The sequence below is a fragment of the Manacus candei genome, unplaced genomic scaffold, assembly GCF_025592945.1.
Source record: "Manacus candei isolate 608988 ecotype Guabito, Panama unplaced genomic scaffold, ASM2559294v1 h1tg000069l, whole genome shotgun sequence".
NCBI classification, from domain to species: Eukaryota; Metazoa; Chordata; class Aves; order Passeriformes; family Pipridae; genus Manacus; species Manacus candei.
Window position 1 is genome coordinate 1,893,102 of NW_026138117.1, and position 24,716 is coordinate 1,917,817.

General features: G+C 37.9%; 1 protein-coding gene across 1 annotated transcript in view; it reads left to right on the top strand.

Moving 5' to 3' along the window:
- The window catches only part of OCA2 (OCA2 melanosomal transmembrane protein), a 171,604-nt gene that overhangs the window by 94,696 nt on the left and 52,192 nt on the right, over positions 1-24,716 (top strand). The window contains exons 18-21 of the mRNA XM_051806902.1: positions 1,104-1,231; positions 7,293-7,352; positions 7,949-8,053; positions 21,749-21,842. Coding sequence (XP_051662862.1) covers positions 1,104-1,231; positions 7,293-7,352; positions 7,949-8,053; positions 21,749-21,842 — 387 coding nt within the window. The remainder of the gene's footprint in view (positions 1-1,103; positions 1,232-7,292; positions 7,353-7,948; positions 8,054-21,748; positions 21,843-24,716) is intronic.

Genomic DNA, 24,716 nt, shown 5'->3' on the forward strand with positions numbered 1-24,716 from the left:
TTTTAACTTAATGGAAAAACACTTATGCATAAGATGCAAGCTGAATGGCCCAAAATTTTATGAATCAGTCTATGGCTCTGAATTTCCTTACAGCTGTTGAAGGCTTTTGGAGATGGCTCACTTTATTCCTCTACTTAGTAGCAGGGGCCTATTCTCCCTATGTCACATTTGGTATTTGATTATAAGTTTGCGAGATAAAGTCCTTTGCCAGCAAGGATCCTTCTTCCTCACTTTTTCTGCAATTCTGTGAATCCATCACTTTCTGACTATGAATATATCAAATAGGGTGAGGTGCATGAAACAGTCACAACAAAAGAGCAGTAACTTGAAAAGGTAGAAGGCATTATATCCATGCCATTATAAAACCCCTTAAATTATGTATCTTATTATTTTGTATGAAAAAATAAATCTGCTATTTAGGGAAAAATAGATAAGAAAGACAGAGAGAAGAGCATAATTCTGAGGAAAAAAACCACCCAACCTGCTTTTGTTTCCAGTCTGAAATCCCATTCTGTTTTTTAAGATAAATATACCAGAGGGATCAAACAGCTCTAGAAGACATTTTAACTGTGCAGAGAGAAGGTGAGCCTTGCTTGGACAGGAGATTCACTGTTCTCTTGCTGACTGTGCATTTGATTTGTATTTTCTCTCAATCAGTTACCTAAATATGCGTATTATTAAACACTTCAGGATGTACAGAGGGATCCTGTCTGAAGAGAGTCCCTTTTGCTCTAGGTCCCTCATCGGTTCTAAGGACAGTTTACTTTTCTGTTTGTCTTCTAGAGCAGGAAGCCAAGGATGCAGTCCCCTTTCAGAAGCTGCAGAATCCTTCAGTATTCCTAAACACCTAAAGGTTTCTCTGTTATTCAAAGCCATTGATTATTGGGGTAACCCAACTCGACCTTATTTGCCTTTTTTTTCTTCTATATTTTATTTTAATTTGAAAGCAGAAGCCATTCATTATGTGGTATCTGTGAACGTTCCCTGTTCCAGAGTCAGAGAAAAAAGTGTGGCAAAACTTTGACAATACTGTAATTTATATGTTGGTAGCACATAACAAGTTTGTGAAGTGTAAAGTTTTGTTCTCTCTTTCTCTCATGCAGGCTGGATTGCCATGTTGGGAGCCATTTGGCTGCTAGTGCTAGCAGACATCCATGATTTTGAGATGATATTGAACAGAGTTGAGTGGGCAACCCTCCTTTTCTTTGCAGCATTGTTTGTTCTCATGGAGGTAATATTCTCTGATTCTAAAGCCTGAAGAGTTACAAATAATTTCAAATGTGAATTATGTTCCTGGGCAGAGGCCTCCTGCTTGTTCAATCTCTCTGTAATATTGTTGATCAAGTATAGTTAGGGTAGGATAGAGAGGAATTTCAGATTGCAGGTACTACAGTGAGGAATGTGGTCAAAGTTGATTGGACCTCTATGATATTTAATATTTCACTATAAACTTGGTCTCACTCTCTCTCCTTATTCTGCATTTGCTAAATATATCTGACACAATCATTTTCATATAAATTGAATTTTAGTTTCTGGGTTTGTCAGTGGTCTATATATGCAGATGTTTTATATGAATTTATGTGTTTGTTTTGCAATCATTTATACAAGTGATAGGAAAAATAACAGATCAAGATTTAACTGGAGTTGAAAACTGTGCCTAATGTTGTGTGCTACATGCTCGCTACCAAATGGCCTAAGATCACAGAATCACAGAATATGATGAGTTGGAAGGGACCCACAAGGACCATCAAGTCTAACCCTTTAACTGTGCACAGGACCATCCCCAGGAGTCACACTATGAGACTGAGTGCGTTGTCCAAATGCTTCTTGAATTCTGTCAGGCTTGGTGCTGTAACCACTTCTCTGCAGAGCCTGTTCCAGTCCTCATCCACCCTCTGGGTGAAGAACCTTTTTCTAATACCTGACCTAAACCTCCCCTGACACAATTTCAGGCATTCCCTCTGATTCTGTCTCTGGTCACCACAGAGAAGAGTTCAGTGTCTGCCCCTCCACTTACCCTCACGAGCAAGTTGTAACTGCAATGAAGTCTCCCCTCAGTCTCTCTTCTTCAGGCAGAACAGACCAAGTGACCTCAGATGGTCCTCATGCAACTTCCCCTCAAGGCCCTTCACCATCTCCGCTACCCTCCTTGGGACATTCTCTAATAGCTTAATGTCTTATATTGTGGTGCCCAAAAGTGCACACAATATTCAAGGTGAGGCTGCCCCAGTGCAGAGCAGAGCGGGACAATCCCCTCCCTTGACCAGCTGGTGATGCTTTGTCTGATGCCCCCAGGACATGGTTGGCCCTCCTGGCTGCCAGGGCACTGCTGACTCATATTCAACTTGCCATCAACCAGGACCCCAGTCCCTTTCCACAGCACTGCTTTCCAGCATCTCATTCCCAGTCTGTAAGAAATTTGAGGGTTGCCCCATCCCAAGTGCAGAATCAGGCACTTTCCCTTGTTGAACTACATATGGTTGGTGATTGCCCAGTCCTCTGATTTGTCAAGGTCTCTCTGCAGGGCCTCCCTGCCTTCGAGGGAGTCAGCAGCTCCTCCCAGTTTTGTGGTCACCTGCTAACTTGCTTAGTATCCCTTTCAGTCCTGTATCCCAGTCATTTATGAAGATGTTGAAGAGCACAGGGCCTAAGATGGAGCCCTGTGGAACCCCACTAGCGACAGGTCGCCAGTCTGATGTTACCCCGTTCACTATTACCATCTTACCCATGAGCCAATTGCCCACCCACCACATGATGTGCATATCCAGCTATGTACTGAACATTTTGTCCAGCAGGATACTGTGAGAGATAGTATTGAAAGCTTTACTCAAATTCAAAAAGATTACATCACTGGCTTCCCTTGATCAACTAGGTGGGTTACTTTGTCATAAAAGGAAATCAGGTTGGATAAGCAGGAATTTCCTCTCATGAAGCCATGCTGGTTGTTGACCAACGACTGTGTTGTCTTTCAGGTGTTTTCCAATACTTCCCAGAATAATCTCCGTAAATTTTCCAGGCACTGAAATGAGACTGACTGGCCTATAGTTCCCAGGGTCCTCCTTTTGCTTTTCTTGAAAATTGAGACAACATTTGCCAGCTTCCCGTCAGCTGGGACATCTCTAGATTCCCAAGACCACTCAAAAGATATTACCTTGGCGTGTGTTTTGAAAGGATAATATCAGTGCATTTCAGTTTGAAATGCTAATTTAAAGAGATATTCAGCTCTTAAAATGCCTGGATATTTTGCTGTGTAGTTTTTTTGCTTATCTGCTTGACAACAGTCCATCCATGTTTGTATCCCATTTTATTCCCTATTTGATAATTTTGTATACCCTGAGGAGTTATTTTTACCCCATATATTTGAATAATTTTTTCAGTGACTATTCTCATTAACTTGTCAATTAGGCCTCCAAAAGGCTGACTATTTTTCAGTTGTTATTAACTGGGTTTAAATGATGTAATAATGTTGTAGAAACGTGACTGACAAAACCAAGGTGACTACTGACAAGGCCATAGCTAGTGAATTGCCTGAGTGATTAGCCTTGGGAAAAGCCCATGATAACAAATTTGCTCACATAATCTCTTTTCTCCCCACTCCCCTCCCAGTAATGGGAAAGATATCAAGAATTTGTAAATTGGGATCTATTAAAAAAAAAATCACCAGCAGTAAAAGGGACAATATTTGAAGCAAATAGAAACAAAACCCAATCCAACTAACTCTAATTATTGCCAAACTGGAATTCAAAATCTGGTAACCACCAAGATGAATGGAAACTGATTATCATTATCAGGCTTGTTTGTGAGCTACTAGATATAAAATTGAAGAAATGTTGATTTATTGTATGCCCATTAGTACAGCAATTTTTAGTTCTCTGTTTTAACAGATTCTATATACCCTTGCATTTTCTAGCTCTTATAGGGTATCCATTCTGAAGTCATATTTATTTTGTCTACTGCTACTATAAGAGTTTATTAGTTGCATTCCCTGATGTATTTATTGTTTTAACTTGGATTGAATGGTTTTGATTTGAGTGCTGTGTGACTGCACAATAATGTAATAAAACACGCAGGAAGTTATTTGCCATTTACTGCAAGATTTTTTATACAACTGTTGTGATTCACTGAACTTCATTTTTATGGCTTCTCAGGTCACCAGTGAATAGTTTGCTAATGAAAGAATATTTTTCCTGGCTGTCTAGAACAACAGTAGTTATTCCACTGTTATTCTAAGGTCATGAAAGAAATTTGTACAGATAATCAAGAAAAAAAACAGGGAGACATTAAATTCTTCCCCATAATGAATGATAAAAATGTTCTATGTGTCATCACTGCTAATTTTGATCTGAATCTGTTGCTCTTTGGATTAGTAGATGACAGTCCTTGCCAAGGTATTTTTCTTTTCTTTAAGTTACCAATGTCAAGAAGAAACAAGTCAAAACAAAGATATTTGTGAAGTATAGGAAATCTTTCATGATCTAGGCATTTAGCAGTTGTGAGCTCATATTGTTCACCCTTGGTGATCCTTCGGCTTGGATGGTTCCCAGTCTGAAGCTGTTTCCCACTGCTATAAGTGTTCCCTTTTCTGTTACAAGGCACACTTAAAAACCTGTGTGGGACTTAGGCTGAAAGTAATTTTGGAAAATGTGATTCGAGTTCCTGAGCAACAGGAACTCTTGGTGGTTCTGCCTTTGGGGGTTCATCCAGTGTAGTGCCTCTTTTACAATGAAAAATGGAAATCCTTTGCAACTCTCGTGTTTTCTATTGTGTCCTTTGGGTAATTAATCTTTACAACTGTCTTTTTAGTCTTTGTCCATAAGTGGCTGTTACAGGCTATAAAATCCTGCTTCTTCTCTCTCTGTAGCATAAATTCCTATGCCTCTCAGGATTACAGTGATTTTTTTGTTTACTTTTATAGTAGAGATTGACATTTTACCTTAGTCCCTTCAGGCAGAGTTTATTTACAACAGTCATCATGACATACCGTCCACAAGAGGGATTAATGTAAATTTTTTGCATATATTAAACTTTGTTTTATAATGGCAGTAAAACTCTATTTTGAACTGAATACACCAATTTTGCCAGAAGACACCAATCAGTGCAAAAATACTTATTTTTCTTAGAAGACACAGGAATATCTAGGAGGCCCTCTGTGCATTTTACATGCAGGGGAGGCCAGTGGCAGGGTGCTAATTGCTGCCTTTCACTTAGTTGCCTGCAGGAGATTGACCTGGAAATCATAGAGACATCCTAAAATTGGTTATGTGATTAGTATTGTCATCATCTCTAAAGAGATGGGCTACCTGCAGACTGACTTGCAGGAGTGATGTGTGTGTTCATCACTCTCTTCCATCTTTTCTGAACATCTCTTTTTCTGAGTTCCAGAAGAAATTTTGAATGTTACTGAAAAGTAATATGTTCTGTTAATAGATAATTAATAAGGTAGGAATATTAACTGAATGTAACTCTGGGCTATAATTGATGATAACTATGTGTTAAAAAGTTTATTTTGAAGTGTGAACACAAAGCAGTTGTAGAAAAACTATTGCCATTCACTAAGAATATTGCTTTTACATACATTTAAAAAGTCACTGTCATAACCTTCAAGTTAATAAAGCAACACAGATAGCTTAGGAAGAAAATGGTAACTTAAAATTACCAACAAGAATTAATTTCTTAGGAAACTTTCTTCTGGGAAGTTATAGTGAAAAAATGTCCTTTTTTAATGTAAAGCGTATGTGTATGTATTTAAAAGTTTTGTTGCTTGTTTTCTGCATGCTGTGTCTTTAGTTGTAGATAAACCTTTTATTTTTCAATGTATTGTTAAACCAAATAATATTTCTGGGCCAAATTTATGTGACGACACACAAACTGCAAGTGTTCAGCTGATGTCCAATCGAGCTGCAGGTACAGGAGTTGCCAGTCTGAATGAAAGCACCACAGTAACTGACTAAACAGTGTTGTATACCACACCACTTGGTGCCTGTTAGGATATTTGTCCATCTTTGTTGTGGAATTTGACAGCATGTGAGTTGAATGCTTTTTTTTATCACTGATATCTCTGTGGGGCTCTATCTGACCACCACACGTGGGGGTTATGTGGAGTTGTGTTGTGTGACTGCTAACTTCAGCAGCTCTGTGACAGAATGCAGTCAGTAAGTTAAGCATTGCAGCTGAATGATTCTTTTACTTGACAGAAAAAAAAAATGAAAGCAAGCCAACCAGTTCAGTCTAGGCTGAACCTGAGAAACTGAGAAGTCATAATATAGATACACTTTATTCAACCTGAAAATAGTTCTTCATTCTGCTTGCCTGTAAGAAAAGAAAACAAAACCAGAGTGAATTAAAGGCTAGGTCTCATGAGTTAAAAATCACCCTTTTACCATGTGGGTTAAGGGAATAGGTCATTGTCCTTGGGTGTGAAGACTCAGTTTGTACTCTGTCTGCCCAAGGAGAAATCAGAGTCGGCACCACTGAGTTGGAGTCGTCCTGTGTCTTTTCATCCCTGGTAGCAACTGTGGTTGTATGGGATGCCATCTAAGTATCCTGTACAAACGGAAATTGTTCTCACAAGAAGGACAGAGCACTCTGCTCCAGGCTGTCATGGCGTCCAGTGTTTACAGGCCTTACCACCTTGGTTCAGGTGCCTAACCTGGGCACTGGAAAGCTGTATTTCCTGCTTTTCAGGTGCTGCTGCCTCTGTGACAATTTCCATTCACCCAAGATCTCTCTCCTGGTTTTAGCAGATGGGTACTGTTTTTGGGTACTTTCTGTTGGTTTTATTTGTTTGTTTGGTTTTTGTTACTGCTTTTTTTTTGACAGGTCTGAGAAATCTGTATAACAGAAACATAATTTGTTTTCCTGCTTCTTCATCTGAGACTGAGCACAAGATGCCTGATTTTATCTGATCTTTTAAACCAATGATATATTTCTACCTGTATTGTGGTTTTGGGGAAGTTGTTTTAAAATCAGTTGTATTCAGGTATTCAGAAAACATGTATCCAATGAATAATGTCATCTTTAAATTTCAGCCATTCTCTCATCCTGTGTCCCATGCTTTTAAGTAATGCTACCATTTTTTCAGTACAACCAACCCCCTTCCACAAAACCAGCTAACAATTTCTACTGTGTCTTTTCTTGCCTCCAATTACAGAGTTGCTGTAGAAGCTACATGAGTTGAATATCAATATATTGTAAATGGAAAGGAATTACTGCATTTTCTTACATCCACTGAAAAAAATTGTAACTACATCATGTACTTCACTAATTGATATCAGTGTCTTTCTTTTTTTTAGGCTTTGGCTCATCTGCACTTAATAGACTATATAGGAGAGCAGACAGCTTTGTTAATAAAGGTGTGTTCAAAATATTGTCATGGCTAGGCTTCATGAACAAAGATTTGAGAGTTTAAAATATTAATAATTTTTTAGCAGGCCAGGAAAATCATTTTAGTTCAATAGAGTAATGAATAATACTTTAATTTTGAATTAATGTTTATGATGACATTCCTGCATCAGCAATATCAAGAAAGCATGTCATATTTTGGTATGGATGATATTTAATATATATATATATATATGTCCACAGCCACAATAAATATAACCATAAATGCAATAGGGAAGCTTTTTCTCTAGTCTAAAAACTCCAAAAATACAACTGTAAAAAAAGTATGAACAGTTAAAGGTCAAAATTCACAGTTGCACAGTGTATTTCTTGTATGAAATTTGAGTATTGGAAATATCAATCTTTGTATTTTTATTTGTTCAAAGTTTCTTGGAAAAAGAACAGTAATTGCATTTTCTCTAAGAAAACCTGTCCCATCTCAGAGCCTAAAGGAATAATAAGTGTTGATAAATTAAAACTGTGATGAATGTGCAATTATGCCACATGGGGGGACACAGAGCAACACTGATCTCAAAGTTATAATTTTCTCTCTCTCTCTCAACTCCAGGTGGTTCCTGAGGACCAGCGCTTGGCAGTGGCCATCATTTTAGTGCTCTGGGTGTCTGCTTTGGCCTCTTCTGTGATTGACAATATCCCCTTCACGGCTACAATGGTAGGGTCTGTGCAGTACTGCACATGCTCCTTCTGATGCTGGCAAGGGACTGAGCTTACTGCTTACCGTTTGCTCTTTCTGCTTTTTTTGTTATTAGGAACTTACTCATACTCTTAAGGTATCCAGCTGGCCATTGCTGCCAGCAGCTGCAGTTAGCTGTGGGACTAGAGGCGCTGTTTTGGCTGCATTTTTGCACTTTCCCTTTTATATCCACATCAGTTGTTGAAAAGTAAATTTGTCTTTTTGATGCAAACTATCCATCCTCTGCTGTCAATCTTTTCCCTCTATGTGCTGTGTAGTTATGCTAATGCTTTTTTAACACCTGAAGCTTTTATTGCTACCTTACTAATGTAATTAGTTTAAAAAACAGCAAATTATGTTGAGCATAGCAAATGCTTGTCAGAAGCTGAGCTTTAATATCAGAAAATTATCAAATTATAACAAATTAGGGCATGCTCAGATAGGTTTATTCAATGAAGTTCTCTGTTTAAAGTGAGATAATCCATTCATTCTGTAGGAATGTTTCATTGTTGCAGCTCGTTCTCAGCTAAGTATACTTTTCCTGTATCTTTTTCTATCATTACTGAATGGTCATGTCCACCCTTAACCTGTGCCAAGGTTTAAGACATTGCTTATAGAGCATATGACAAATTGGGCAGATTTGCAACTGCTCTATAAATACATATTAATATGGTATTTTGCTTTGATTATCATGGTGTTTCCTGTAAAATCATATTGATTTAACAACAGACCGCAAGCAATAGGCATGAAGGGAAAGACTGGTTCAGGATGAGTCACCTCCCAGCACATGCCTAAGGACTCTCAAGCAATAATACAGAAATCTTAGTGTAGAAGATTTTCCCTCTTATCCAGCTAGTCTATGAAAATTGACTTGGAGCAATACCAAACAGCACCTACATGCACATCAAACAAAGGGGCTTTCATGCATTTTGAAAGGAACCCTCTTTTAAAGGGTTTTCAGATGTGTTTTGGGGAATGGGATAGAAATACAGGAATCCTTTGGGATGCCTGAAGACCATTTCTTTTGTATCTTTGAGGGTGAGAAATGCTGACAGAAAGGAAAGAATATTTGCCAATATTTTAAACATTTCAAATTTATATCTTTCTCAGTCTGTTCTGACATGAACCTAAGAGACTGCTATGATTTATTTTTTTTTTTAAGAGACAGGAATTAAAATGCAGGCATATTCTCATCTATGTAAAAGCAGTCAGTAGCTGAAGAGTTAAGACATTAATGTATTATGTGGTAAACTGAAGATGAGGCCTCGATTCATCTAGTTCAGTGAATAGGCTTACCTTTCAGTCTTTATCATTCTGCATTAGAAAATACTTACAGAAAATTCCTAAGTAACTAAGTCCCAAGTTCTTATGTAAGATTGTATAAACTTTCATTTAAAATTCTTTTTGTTTCTTTGGCACTTTGTTCCTACTGTTAAAATAAGCAGTATTTGGTTTTGAAAGGCTATTTGTCAGTATGTGTGTCAAAGTTATGAAATTCTGATGAGTGGTATTAAATGTATGGAACGTAACCCTTTTGTAGAATGACTTTTCACTAATCAGGGACTTTTATATGTGAGTTTGGTTTGACATTCCCTAGTGATACAGGAGTAATGGGGCACCTGCTATGATGTAGCCATGAATGACTCTGTCCTTTCCTGGATAAAGGTTCTAGCTTCACAGAGGAGCCTGCACTTATAATAATGAAAATCAGAAGTATGAATCCCTCCAGGTCTCCATAAATCTCCTTCAGTGGTGAACAAATGTCATGACAATGGGTCAATCTCTATTGTGTTTTTCATTAGTCATAGGGTTGATAGACCAGGTACTGCATAGGGATGTGGAACACATCAAGTTCCCTCAATTTTTTTGAACCCAGAGATATAAAATATCTGTATGGCTTAATAGATATCAGCTGTATGCTCTGACTGAAGAAAGAGTGTTTGGAGGATGGCCTCACAGACCTCTGCCTATAGTGGATTTGCCAATGACCAGTAGGAGTTAAGGGAAATCAGTCTCACAGGGTGACATCTTGTTTGACTTGTACATGAATTCCTTAAGTATCATGCAGAGATGATGAAAGGCCTGGTGGTAGGTCACAGTCAAAGACACCAATGATGTCTTTTCTGCATTAGAAAGGTGAACATACCATGACTTTTTTACCATATTCCAGGAATGAGGTAGTCTTGCCATCCCAGTTCTTCTGATTGTGAGTGTCCACTTGACTGTGGAAAAAACTACTGTGATGGCAAGGGCATCTGGAAAGTTATACTGTTTTGTTCCTTCACGGATGGGAAGGTTCAAAGAAAACAGGCCTCCGTTCATTCATGGGGTGACCCCAACACTGCTTTTGTGTTGTTGGATAAGGTCTTCCGTTCATCCCCTACAACACTGTGCAGTACATGTTGTCCAGAATTGGAACAGGGAGAGGGGATGCACTGCACAAAATCAGTGTAATAACTCAGAAATGGAGCAAGAATGGACAGGAGTAAGGCTCTTCTATGTGATGTAAATGATCCCCCTGGGCTGAAGGGACCATAGATGTGAAGAGGCTCAGCTCCTGTTACACCACATTACTTGCTTATGTAGGAGTAACCCATACAATTGATACGTAGAGTGTTTTGACTGAGGAACTGCCTGAGAAATAGAAGAAATATGAAATTCCATTAGAGCGCGAGTCTTGACTCAGGTGCATAGGTGAAGGGAAGAAAAACAGAAAAACCTGCAGATAGGTCTGTAAGTGTGATACTGTGTTTCCTTAAAAAAAAGAGAATCAGGATTTAAGTAGGGCTGTCCAAATTTTCCTTGAAAAAAATCAACTTAATGTATGGTTGTCCAAAATTTCCTCTGAGTTTCTGTGTTTGTACTAACAAGATAATCAGATTCATAATGACTTATTTTGTATAGAGATAAAAAATAAAAATGAAAAAATATGAACACCCAATTAATGGACCTTGACACTAAAAATTTCACTTTGTCTGTGTTTGGATAAAGTTAACTGCTTCATTTAAAGTTTCAGATCTGACAGCATTAAAATTTGTGGCTTAACAGGTAGTTAATTTTCCTTAACAGGATGTAGATCAGTATTTTAAAAAGAGAATTAGAATAGGTGTATATCTGAACCAGCATTACCAAGAATTCTAGGAAATAAACTATTTTATGAATTAAATGAAAACAGATAAGGAAAATGGTTTCCTAGAAGAAATTCTAGGCATTTTCAAGAGTTTCTAAGTATCTATATAGACAATTTAGGATTATTTCTTATCCTAGAATCCAACACATTACCTGCAGTCTTAAGAACAAAACATAAATATTTTGGGTTATTTTAAGATGGATATATTTTAAAGTGCAAAATATTCATGTGTTTAAACAGAGTGACGATATTGATGATTTTCAGCAGTCTTCAGCCCCAGTGTCATGGAGAAGGCTTCTCTCTTACTAAAAAATTCTGAAATGACAAAAATAAGATTAGTTTATATTTGAAACGCCTTACCCTGAAAATACCTTTTCACTGCAACACCGTTGTTGGTCAAATTCGTCTTTGCTCTAGACAAGAGTAAATCTGGTGTAACCCCACTACTAAAAATGTCGGTGTCATATGGAATTCATGTACAGAAGTTGCTAAACTGAAATCTCTGCAACGAGGTCAGAACACAGCAAGTATTTTTTGCTGCAGAGGATGCTGTAGAAAAATAATTGCTTACATGAAACAGTGGAATGAGTTTCTGAGGGCACTTAGCTCATCATAGGTTGAGTACTTTTACTGTTTCTATCTTGCCATAATTCTTCAGAATGTCTTCTAATTGCTTGTTTCATATAATTCGTCCTGCATGCAAAGATCATGAACTGCTCCAAAATAAGATGAGGGGATTGAAAATTGCCTGAACTGTAATCCCAGGACTTTTCCCTTCCCTTTAAGATTGAAAAGTGAAGATCCAACCCTCTAATTAAATAGATGTTTTTATGAGTGAGTGTTTATTGCACTTCTTTGCATAAGCATGGCAATTGTGATAGCTATCTTCAAATGATAGGGAAATTAATAATTTCTTGTCACCATGTAAAAAATGTACTACAGCAAAGCCTTTTAGAATTATACAACAGGCTATTTCAGTTGGAAGGCACAATCATCTAGTTTAACCATCATCTAGTTTAACCATCTGACCAATTCAGGACTGACCAAGAGTTAAAGCATGTTGTTAAGGGCATTGTCCAAAAGACTCTTAAACACTGACAGGCTTGGGGCACTGACCACTTCTCTAGGAAGCCTGTTCCAGGCTTGACCACTCTCTCAGTAAAGAAATGTTTCCTAATATTCAATCTGAACCTTCCCTGATGTAGCTGTGAGCCATTCCTATGTGTCCTGTCGCTGGATTCCAGGGAAAAGAGCTCAGCATCTCCCTCTCCACTTCCCCTCCTCAGAATGCTGTAGAGGCCAGTTGGGTCACCTCTCAGCCTCCTTCCCTCCAGACTAGAACAACCCAAAGTCCTCAGCTTCTCCTCTCAGCATATGCCTTCCAGCCTCATCACCAGCTTTGTTGCCCTCCTCTGGACGCATTCAAGGACTTTCACATCCTTCTTGCATTGTGGGGCCCAGAACTGCACACAAGCACTCCAGGTGAGGCCACACCAATGCTGAATACATCAGGATATTTGCCTACTTTGAACGACTGGTTGTGCTGTTTGGTGTACCCCAGGATGGGGGTTTCCTTCTCAACTCCCAAGACTTCCTCCTGTGCCATGGTGAGCTTGATCATGCTAACCAGCACTCCCAAATCCCTTTCTGCATGGCTGCTCTCCAGCTACTCCTCTCTCAGATTATACTTGTGTCTGGCACTACTCCATCCTAGGTACAGAATCTGGAATTTGGACTTGTTAAATTTGATCCCATTAATCGTAACCCAATATTCCAATCTATCTAGATCCCCCTGCAGAACTTCCTGTCCCTCAAGAGAGTCAACAGCACCTCTCAGTTCAATGTCACCAGCAGACTTGCTAATGGTGCATTCAACCCCTGCATCCAGGTCACTGATAAATATTTTGAACAGAACTGGCCCTAGAACTGAAGCCTGAGGAACATCGCTGTTGCCCTGTCACCAGTCAGATGTAACCCCATTCACTGCAACCCTCTGGGCTCTGCCCTTCAGCCTGTTCTTCACCCAGCGCACTGTGAACTTGCTTGTCCCACACCCGGACAGCTTGTCCAGAAGTATGCTATGAGGGACAGTATCAAAAGCTTTACTAGAATCCAGAAAAACTGCATTTCTTACCTTCCCTTCATCCACTAAGTGGATGACTTTATCATAGAAGGATATCAAAGTAGTTAAACAAGACTTCCCTTTATGAACATGTTGACTGTGCCTGATGATTGCATTGTTCTTTGAATGCCTTTCAGTAGTTCCCAGTATAATAATCTCTATATTTTTTCCAGGAGCTGAGGTTCTGTAGTTCTCTGGTTCTTCCTTTCATGCCCTTTCTGTAGACTGGAATAACACTGGCAAGCTTGTGAGTCAGCAGGGACTTACCCAGATTCCCAAGACCTCTGGTAGAAGACCAAGAGGGGTTCTACCATAACTTCAGTACTCTGAGATGAATCCCATCAGGCTCTATGGACTTGTGAATATTCAGCTGATACAAATGGTCCTTTTACAGTTTCAGTGTCCCAGATTTTGAGTTTGAGAAATATTTTGTGGTAAACTCTGTGAACTCTGTATGTAAAAGGCTATGTTGCCAACAGCAAATCTAATCTGTGTTGGCAGCTGCAAATCTAATACATATAGATACATCTTGGAGTTTCCTAAAACCACCCAGAAAATGTTCTGTACATAAAAAATTCATAAATCAGGAGCTCAGTTATTATGTTTCACACATTTTAATTTTTTCATGTTACATAACCAGCTTTATTTGTCTGCAGAATAAATGTGGTGAGTGATGTATTGATGCTCAATATGTCATTCTATTAAACCTCCGATATTTCTCCTCCTTTTTCAACAGGCTAAATTCACAGGGACATTCCTTGAGAGGTAGATTTATTAATTTTTAAGGCCTGGGTTTTCCTAGTATTGTCATTTAAATAGCCATGAATTTCTGCCCTTAGAACTCTAGGTGACATGATTTCATTACCAGTATGCTCCTTAGTTTAATTGATACGTTTTATCAGCTATATATGTTGGAGCCATCTGTTTATATTTTTCTTTTGTTACCAGAAGTAAAAATACAAACACAGTAAATCCTCATTTTAGCTGAGTTTAAATACTATTTCTTCAATATAGTGTAACAAACAATTTCTGTTAACCATTTGGTTGGCAAGGTTACTTAATCTCCGACAGGTCTTTGTTAGAAAGTAATTTTGGGCGCTTTATTTATTGCCTCTAAAGTATCAGACAGTTTTCACTTGCAGTGCTGAATGTTTCTAATGTATTTCCTGTTCTTAGTGCCAGCTTTATTTTTGAATCTTCCTTGCCTTCTGCCCTACCAGAGTTTTCTATGATGTCTTTCATTTCACCACTTGATAAAAGTGTAAGACTGGGCTGTAGCTATCAGCAGAGACAGAGCAATAACAAACAATTTGGAAAGCTATGAATGGTTTGTTTTCTGTGAATGCATGTTCTCTGCAGTTTTCACAGCAGACATCTTTGCCACTTGCAGTTCTTAGCAAAGAATGAGTTGAGAAGTATCATGTTGTAGAGAAGCAATGAATCCCTAAAATAAAAGTGTGAATTGCTGTTTCATTGTAATTTTGCACAAATAGACAAAATGGGCAATATCGTAGAAGTGTGGAATGGTTTGGGTTGGAAGGGACCTTAAAGACCATCTAGTTCCAACCCTCCAGCCATGGGCAGGGACACCTTCCGCTAGACCAAGTCACTCAAAGACCTGTCTAACCTGGTCTTGAACACTTTGTACGTGTTGCTGACAAAGATGTTAAATAGCACCAGTCCCAATACTGACTGCAGTTGCAGAAAACTGCAACTGTAAGAAATAATGTTTGTTCATCAAATCGACACCTCTTCAGTTTGGGAGAAGGCCACCAAATCTGCCAAGCACCATTTGCACTTAGTGAAGCCATGTTGGATGTCATCAGTCACTTCCTTGTTTTCCCTTTGCCTTAGCATACTTTCCAGGAGGATTTGCTTCATGACCCTGCCAGGTTCCAAGGTCAGACTGACTCACCTCTAGTTCTCCAGATCTCCTTTCTTTCCCTTTTTGAAAATGGGGCTTATGTTTCCCCTTTTAAAATCAGTGGGAACTTCACTGCACTGCCACGACTTCTCAAATTTGAAGGATAGTGCCTTAGTCACTTCCTTGGCCAGTTCCCTCAGGAGCTGCAGATACATTTCATCAGATCCCATGGACTTGGCCATCTTCTAGTTCCTTAGATGGTATCAAGCAATTTTTTCCTGCAGTGGGTGGTTCTTAATTCTCCCAGTCCCTACCTTTGCCTTCCGCTGCTTGAGCAGCGTGGCTGGAACACTTGCTGGTGAAGATCAAGGCAGAAAAGTTGTTGAGTATCTCAGTGATTTCCATGACCTGGATAACCAGGTCTCCTATTTCCTTCTGGAAAGGGCCCAAATTTTCCCTAGTCTTCTTTTTATCACTGATGTACCTATAGCAGCTTTTGTTGTTGCCCTTGGCGTCCCTGGCCAGATTTAATTCTGTCAGGGCTTTAGTTTTCCTGATCTGATCCCTGACTGCTTGTACAATCTCTCTGTATTTGCCTGTCCTTGCTTCCACCCTTGGGTTTCTTTTTTTGTGTTTGAGTTTGTCCAGGAGCTCCTTTTTCATCCATGTAGGCCTCCTGGAATTTTTGCCTGATTTCCTCTGTGTCAGGATGCACTCCTGAACTTGGAGGAGATGATCCTTGAATATTAACCAGCTTTCTTGAGCCCCCCTTGGCCTGATGCCTTCTACTGCACTGTGCAGGTATAGGACCTTGTAACTTGTTTAAGTTAGTCTTCTTGCACAAGCAGGGTGAGTGTGATTACTTGTACAAGTGTTATGTTTGGGAAGCAGAAATAGCTGAAAGGGCTTCACTCTCTATGAGTCTGCTATCAGCCCAGGAGGAGAGGCTCTCTAAAAGAGTAGACTCTAATAGTAGACTCTAATAGACTCCTCTTTGGTCTCCTCTCTGCAGATCTACGGTCCAGCTAGTAAAGATAAATCAGAATTTCTGCTTGTATTTCAGAAGGTCTTTTTATAGGTTCTTCTTCATCTTCTTGACTGATGGAATGCCATTCTCATGACAAGGTTTTATCATAAGAATAAGTGAATAGGATAAAGGTCTTGATTGAACTTTTTCCTTGGTATTTGGGAGTCTTGGAAAAGAGTCTGTGACAGCAAGGTGTGAAAATGTCTCTGTTGGGGAGACAACAGAACTGAGATGTACAAACTTCACCATCAGTCTCTTTTTACAAAAAAGGACTGCATACCACTGTATAAAAGCAAAGATTTTTATGAGAAAACTAACAGTATTTTATGAAATGACCTTGTAGTAATTGCTGTACGTAATTCTGGTCTAAAATGTTGTAGTTTTCTCTTTTTCATGATATTAATTTAGAGTTAAAATTGAGCTTCCTTTCTTTTTGATTGTTTCATCTAGCTTAAATTTTCAGGATGTTAGAGAGCTGAGTGGGATACAGAGAAATACACTGTCCTGTAGAATCATATTTTTTATTCTGAATTAATTACTAATAAATTATATTTTCTAGGGAAGGTGGATAATTTATAGCAGTAACAAAATCTTGTTCCATTTTTAGAAGCTTGTAATACTGATTTAAGATTAAATGGTGTAAAAGATAAAAATACATACATTTCCATTTTTATTCTTTTTATGTTTGCAACATACCCTATGTACTTCCATGGTATATAGTGTAAACAAACATTTTCTTCACAAAGGTTGATTTTGATCAGGATATTTGTATAGACAAATGTGCCAATATCTGTAGAATTAGCACTGTTTTTGTTGATCAGCTTATATGCTATGTATATCATACACGATACCTGATATAGAATCAAGATTAATGGCTATCTCCTTTCTGTATCAAGTGTTTGAGGACACTCTCCTTTTTTCAAGTACAATCATTATTTCTTACAGTTGCAGTTTTCTGTTTTAAAGAAAAAGAAAGAAAGAAAGTTTTAAAGAAAACTATCTTCCTGGAGGAAGATAGTCTTGCAAAGCATGAGTGAGGGGGTTTGCCTTTGCTCTATTGAGCTACATCACTCATTTAACCTAAATCTTACCAATCAAGCTGCACTGACACGTTTCAATATCAAACTTTTCAGCAAAATTAGCAAGTTTTCAAGAAGCTAGTCAAACAGAGATGTCTTGTGGTAAGACTATTGAAAATAAGTGAATTAGACAATATTTTCCTGATAAGACATTATTTTTCTCCTTCTAGTATTGATAAGGTTGCTGTTTACATACTCTGAAAAGGGAATAATGAAGGAAACATGAAGCTTCCTCTCTGTTGAGAGGCAGCACTTCATAAGACCATGAAAAAATCTGCATTCCAAATAAGTTAAATCAATATGAGAAAGATATTTGTATGTATCACAGCCAACCATATCCCCATTTGCAAAGTATCCTAGCTATTGTTACGACCTGAATTGGAAAAAGTTGTAGAAATAATTAATGTTTTCAAAACTATTGAAACCTACAGTGAAAAGATTCCTTCTAACCCTTTTATATTTTGCATTTCTGTTTTTAGTGCTTGGATTAATTAAAGCAGTAGATTAAACTGAGTTTTGAGATTCTAATACTGCAAAAATGTTGTCTAACACATAGTTGTGTGAATGAATGTGGCAAAAAGTGTTAAAGGTAATTTTGGGAGACAACAGAGTGGCAGGTTTGTGACCCTGTGCATGACCCTTATCTATTTAAAATGCAAACACTGAACCAATGAGAAATGTCCATTGGCTTTAATTCCTTTGCAACGTCTTCAAGAGTTCTTGATGATTAGATGCATTTTCTTAATTTTTTTTTTTTTGAGCAGCAAAATTCTTGGGATGGACGAACTCTTTTCATTATACCTACTTTTAGATCAAAAGAATTAGATGCCAGTGACTTTTGGAGACCTGTGGCATGAAGTTGCTACACAGGAGATTCCATAATGTTTGCAAAAAATTAGTATACATTATGGATTAATTAAATATTTCTATCTGGGACACTGCAAATGGACATTGAATGTTATGCGTTGACCTTTCATCTGACTATTCAAAACTGAAACTTATGGTGCAGCATTCCTTGTTATAAGTATCTTATATTTACAAAGGATATATCCCTGTTAAAAGCGACTTCCATTCCCTTTATATCTTGTAGCTGTTATGCACTGGTAGAGATTAATTGTTTAGACAGGGTAAATGTTCAAATTTGAGTGCACACAAATGTGTATTGCTAAGGCACGTTTCAGTGTTTGTCCCTTACTGGAGAAATGTACATTCGTGGGAGCAGAGATTCTTGATCTAGCCCTACTGCCTGTTGATGCACTTAGGAGCATAACATCACTGATGATAATTTTAATAGATGATTATTATGAAGTCTTTCAAAAAGAATTCACAGTATTTCTAAGTGGAAGAAAAGCAATGTTATGGCAAGGAGAGAACAAAAAACCAATGTGGATTAAGTGCATATTTGGGCTCCTAAAATACTTTGTTGGGTTTAAAGAAAAAAATTAGGAAATGGAGATTCAAGCACAGTACACAATTGCACTTTCTCTTGATATATTGCAATGTATCTTTGAAAGAACACACAGTGAGTTGAAACCTTTGTTCAGTGATTTTCTTCAAGAGGGTTTCTGTGTCTTCAGTCAATAGACATTTACAGGACACTGAGAGCTCCTGACGCCAAGTTCCTTCATTAGAGAACCAAATTTTCTGATGGTACTATTATGCACATGTGGCTGCAAATTCCCTAGCAGGGAATTACCTTCCAGACTTTATGTCTAGGATATCTGTTTAGCATCTTGCTTCCCCTGTCCTTCACAGTGCTGCTCTTTGAGGACTCTGCTTTCTGAAAGCTCTCATTGGTCAGGTGTGAAAATGGCATTGCTTGCTCTGCACTTGGGGGCTGTCTGGCAACAGCTTTAAGACTGACCTCAACAGCAAGAAAACGGGTTTATCATTTTAATGTCCTCTGCGTAATCACCTTCTCTATGCAGCTTGGGACATACACAAGGAGGAGTCTAAATTAAAAAGGTGTTGCTAGTCTGCACAGTTGGGGATTGTGTCCTGCAACAAGTAAGTTACTACAGTACATCAGGATACTTGCAGATAAATCTGAGAAACTAAATAGTTCGATTTGGTTCTCTGCTTAAAATTATATAGTAGGGGAAAATTCTTTAATTAGGTTGAGCAAGATGACATATCCTGTGATTTTAGTATTTGTTGTTAATTGTTTTTTTAGATGTTGAAACACAAAATTGCTTTGAAATAAATATAACTTCATTTTGGATTGCATGTCATGTTTGAGCAGTGATGGTTCAGGAGAAATAAAGTTTGTGGGGAGAAATGTCATCTTTCATTACTGTTTCATGGAAAAAAACCCAGACAAGTTGTTGGGCATGCTGAGCCTTCTTTAGGCCTTAAAATAGAAATAGACATCTTCAGGCAATGTAAAATTCAAGAATACTTGTTTAGACATTAACTTATCAGGGTTGATCAATTAAAGGATTTAAGAGGGATGAGTAACACCACCAGTGGGAGGAATGGGTAAAGGGCTGGAATTCTTTATAAAGCCTATATATTGCTCCATACCAAAAGAACATGCACAGACAATAAAGGTGAGCATCATTCAGCTATCAAAGTTAAAGGATTTTCCAGGAAGCAGCTGTTCCATCTCTGAGATCATACCCCTTGAGGGGGACCTGTGAAATACATTAAAATGACAATTAGAGGATTAAAAGTCATAAGTCTATTCACTACTGAAACTCCTGGACTCTGAGAAGGCATTAATTTCAAGGTATATCACAGTTTATTTCCACAAATCTCTTCCTGCTTGATCTCTTGCTATTCCACATTTGCTTACTCTTTCTCTTTTCCTTTTGGTTCCATGGGCTTCTGTACATGTTAAAAACAGGAGAATAACATTGTCATCTCTCCCCTTGCTAATAACCTTCTCTCTATAGGTACTAATTACACTTTTCTTTCAAACCAAGTGGTTACAAAATTACCTTGAACTCAAACCAGTTTTTCCCAACTAAGGTGAAAGTTGTTTAGCTTTGAAGGATGTTACTGGCTGAGATCTGGTGCTACTAGAAAGCCTGCCTGCTGTATTTTTGGGCTCTATACCAGTTGCCTAATGAAGTCTATTATGTCTCTCTGCAAACCTCATTTCACTTTTCAGGAAGTTTATTTTATTTTATTTGCTAAAGCGTTTAAATGAAATTCATAAAACTTGCTCCTCTGGCTTTGGCTGACATAGAATTAGTTTTCTTCTTAGCAATAGCTGCTTCGGTGTTGTGCTTTGGATTTACTATAACAATAATGTTGATAACACACTGATGTTCTGGTTGTTGCTAAGTAGTGCTTATTCCAAGTGAAGGACAGTTCAGTTTTCCCTACTCTGACAGGGAGTAGGTGCACAAGAAGCTGGGGGGTGGGTGAGGGGGGATAGGCAGGACAGTTGACCCCCAACTGGCCAAAGGAATATTCCGTACCATAGAATGTCATGCTCAGTATGACAACTGTGGGGATTGACGAGGTGTCACTGATTGCTGCCAGGAGGCGGGCTGGGTATCAGTCAGCAGGTAGTGAGCAATTGTATTGTGCACCACTTATTTGTCTTGGGTCTTATTCCTTTCTCTCTCTGTGTCTCCCTTTTTAATTACTATTGTTAATATGGTTATTATAATAATTTTTTGCTATTATTATAATTAATTATTATTATATTTTCTTTTGTTTCAATTATTAAGCTGTTTTTCATCTCAATCCACAAGGTTTAATGTTTTTTTTCTGATTCTCCTCCCCACCTAAGGCGGGGGGGGGAGTACAAGATGGAAGCTGCATGGTGCTTAGTTGCTGGCTGGCTTTAAACCACTTGCAAATATTTGCTGGTGAAGTAAATCTACATTCTCTGGTAAATATAATGTTAGAATGAGAAGTAAAATAACTCATATCTACTTATGAATTTAGAAGCCTGCCACATGGACCTTTCTCCTTTTCTTCCTAACACATCAAATACTTTTGATTGTAACAAGGATTCAGAATTATTTTGGTTAGTGACACATGATCTACAGCCATTTTGACTGAAGGTTTGGGCATCTTTTACCACCCTCTCCAGCAAGAAATGAAAGGGGAATTGATTTATAGTTGCTGTCAGTTCCCTGTAGAACTAGAAGGATCTAATGGAAGGCACTCAAAATCTTAAGAAAGCCTCAGTTTTGGTAGCAGTACTTGTGCTAGGCTTGGCTTAATGTTGATACCTTCTTCTTAGCTTGTGGGACTAGCATAATCAGTGGGGAAAAGTGAGTTTAGATCAAGCATATGATGCAAAGACACTAATAAAGAAAAACAACATCAACTACAAAAACCCTCCTGAAAAAACTCCAACAACTCCTCCCCCCCAAGTTAGTCTTTGGAATTACTGGTAGTTTAAGCTGTTTCCTTTAATGAACTTTATTTATATTGTGTTGATGGTTGGATAATGTCTCCTGATTCTCTCCCTCTTTTCTTCTTAAACTACAGATTCCTGTACTTCTCAACCTGAGTAAAGATCCAGATGTTAACCTGCCTATGAAACCATTAATCTTCTCATTGGCCATGGGTGCGTGCCTTGGAGGTAAGAGTTTATGTGAGAAAGCTGACATAAGGTAATAGCTATGCAACTATGACATGGATAAACTGGCACAATAGGTTCAGTCATTTTACTGTGCAAAGCATATGGAGGGCCTGATCCAGCTCCTTTTGACTTCAAAGCACTCCTTGATAAGGATCCCAGTTACTGCTGCTACAATAGGATTTTTGCAGTCTGTTTTTGGAGTCTGTATCTGCATAATCTACAGACACACAAAAAAGCAGTCCAGATGGTGCTTATAGGGTTCTGATCTTTTGTGAAGAGAAAAGACAAAGATACACTTACAGCCATCATTGCTCATTGAAAAGATGCAGAAACTATATAATAGCTGAGATCTGAATGCTTGCTTCAAAGTCTGCTGAAGTTACTGAGAGGTTTTCTGGCTGGCTTACAGAAATGATTTGAGTATCCATTTTCTAACCTTTTTCACTCCTCATTCAAAGGAAATCCTTTTGAAGTCTTTGGGAAATGCACTTCTAATAATGAAATTAACAGCCATTCTTCTAGTACCCATCTTTGTGTAAACTGGGATTTTGTGTACTGTCAGTGCATTAGTTGGTTTCATCATGTTGGTTTTTTTTAATTAAAAATATGGCATTTATGTGTTGTAGGCCCAGGATTTCCTCTCTAATTGTTATAACAATAAAACAGCCATCCAGTAGTTTTTAAATTAATATTTGCAGGGGTTTTTTTACATTCTGCTAATGGCTTACGAAGGTGTTACAACTCAACATTTCCAAATAGCAAGTCCACTAAGTACAATTAAAGTGTGTAAGTTTTTAATGAGAAATAAAGTTAGTATTATTTTTTTTACTACTTAGAATTTTAATGCTAATTGCATTGTGTCGGGCTGTGTTTTGACCTCTAAATATTTAGGTAGTTAGTTTATATAAAGTTAAAATGGATAAAATGTTGTTTCACCCTGGAGCCATGCCTTCTTCCCCTCCATACCCCTCCAAACAGTTTCCTTGATTTTCAGGGATTAAAACTGAAACCAGTTTGGGGTATAATACAAGTTCTGGTTTGTTTATTTAGCTAAGTGATTGCTAGTACAAGTGACCTTAATACCTAACAAAGATTATAGTGATATAATTTACAGATTGAATTTTAAGAGCGTGTTACAATTCCAGGACAATTTATACCAAACCACAGTTATTCATTTGAGGAATATCTCTTTGTGCTTATCAATACTCATCATTATATTGTGACTTTAATCTGTTCCTCTTTAAAACCAGTTATTTGAATAATCTCTATATCTTTATATAGATGTTTGCCATAAAAATATTGTCTTTTTTCGCATTTTAATTGGACTCAAAATTCTTAGAGGTCTTTTGCAACCTAAATGACACTATGTTTCTGTGAATTTGTTGATCACTGAACATACTATTATTTCGTTAAATTTTCAGATTAAAAAAAAAGCATAAGGAGCATAAAGCTAGCCAGATTCCGCTGACATATTCTCAGTGGGAGGCACTTCACCAGCCTTGGAGCCTTAACAAGTCTCAGCTGATATTCCTCCAATATCTGTTATCATCTTAACCCAGATTCCCTTAATTTGATTTATTGAAGGGGTGCCTGGAAGAGACTTCTGTGTGTATGCAGTATGAGACAAAAGTAAAAATGTAAACATTACCATGAGAATTATTTGAATTAAAGATATTAGAGATCCATAGGAGGTGCCTAGGTATGCTCCATACAAATATTTGCATAAAAAGTTATATCATAATCAGCAAAAGCTTAAACTCTCCAGACTGTGATCTATTACGATAAAGCTGAGCATTTGCTGTGTTAGACTGAAATTTAATATGCTTCTGATTTTCCATTGTCAAAACAAAAAGCTAATGGACAGGAGCTTATTGTTGGAGAATAAAAAGTGTGGAAAAGCTTTAGATTTAGAAGATGTAGCCCTGAAAAGTAGGGGAAAAGGGGCTTTTATTTTTCCTAAAAAGGAAGTGTTGATAGCTTTTAAAAACTATTTCCAAAAGAGAATTCTTATCAGCCCTGAAGTAATGTGAAAGAATCCTCAAGGAAGACTAATCCCACTGTGGAAGGAGTAGATGAAAATGATATCATTGCTGCCTGGCGCTCAGGGCAAAAATTGGGTCTTATCACTGTTTATGCAACCAAAGGAACTTGGATAAACAAGACATCTTGTAGAAGAGTCTGATGTAATAACAACACATTATAACTACATATTTTAGGGCTAGCTGTTTCCTACATAATGCAGTGCTTATTTTCTGGTAATTTGATACCATTTCTGGAGTTGAGGGTAAACACTGCTTATGTATCTGTAAAAGGAGTGTCAGCATTAGCGTCTGTCTTGGAAAATGCCATGCGGCATTTTCTCCTAAAAAATTTCCAGTGGTGGCAATTACTTTTCTCCTATTGTCACAAAGTGCACAGGCAGCTACAGGTTTGGTAGATAATAGGATGAGAAAAGACAGTAATTTTCCTTCATTGCTTTAGCTGTTGTCCTGGAAGGATGGAGTCAGTTTCAAATAAGATGAAAAGACCTTTGATGGTATAACTGCCACATTGTTGTCATTGTCTCCCTAAAGAGAGCTGCTGCTGTTAAATTTCTGTCTTTCATGGCATTGGGCTCAGACACAAGGACTAATGGAATATCATGTAGGTGCTCCTTGTTCTGTAAAATGTGTCTCTGAAGGTGAGAAGGGATGAAAAATTCTGACTCTTAATCAAGGAAGCCGAGCACAGTGATAACTGTGAGCAGTTCCTGGTGAGAGTCACAGTTTTGAACTCTTTGGATATTCCTTGGAGTTTGCCTGTTGTCTTTGGCAGAGGTTTTCTTGTTCAGGTCAGGTCAATCTTACAAGGTTAAGAAATAAACATAATAATTTT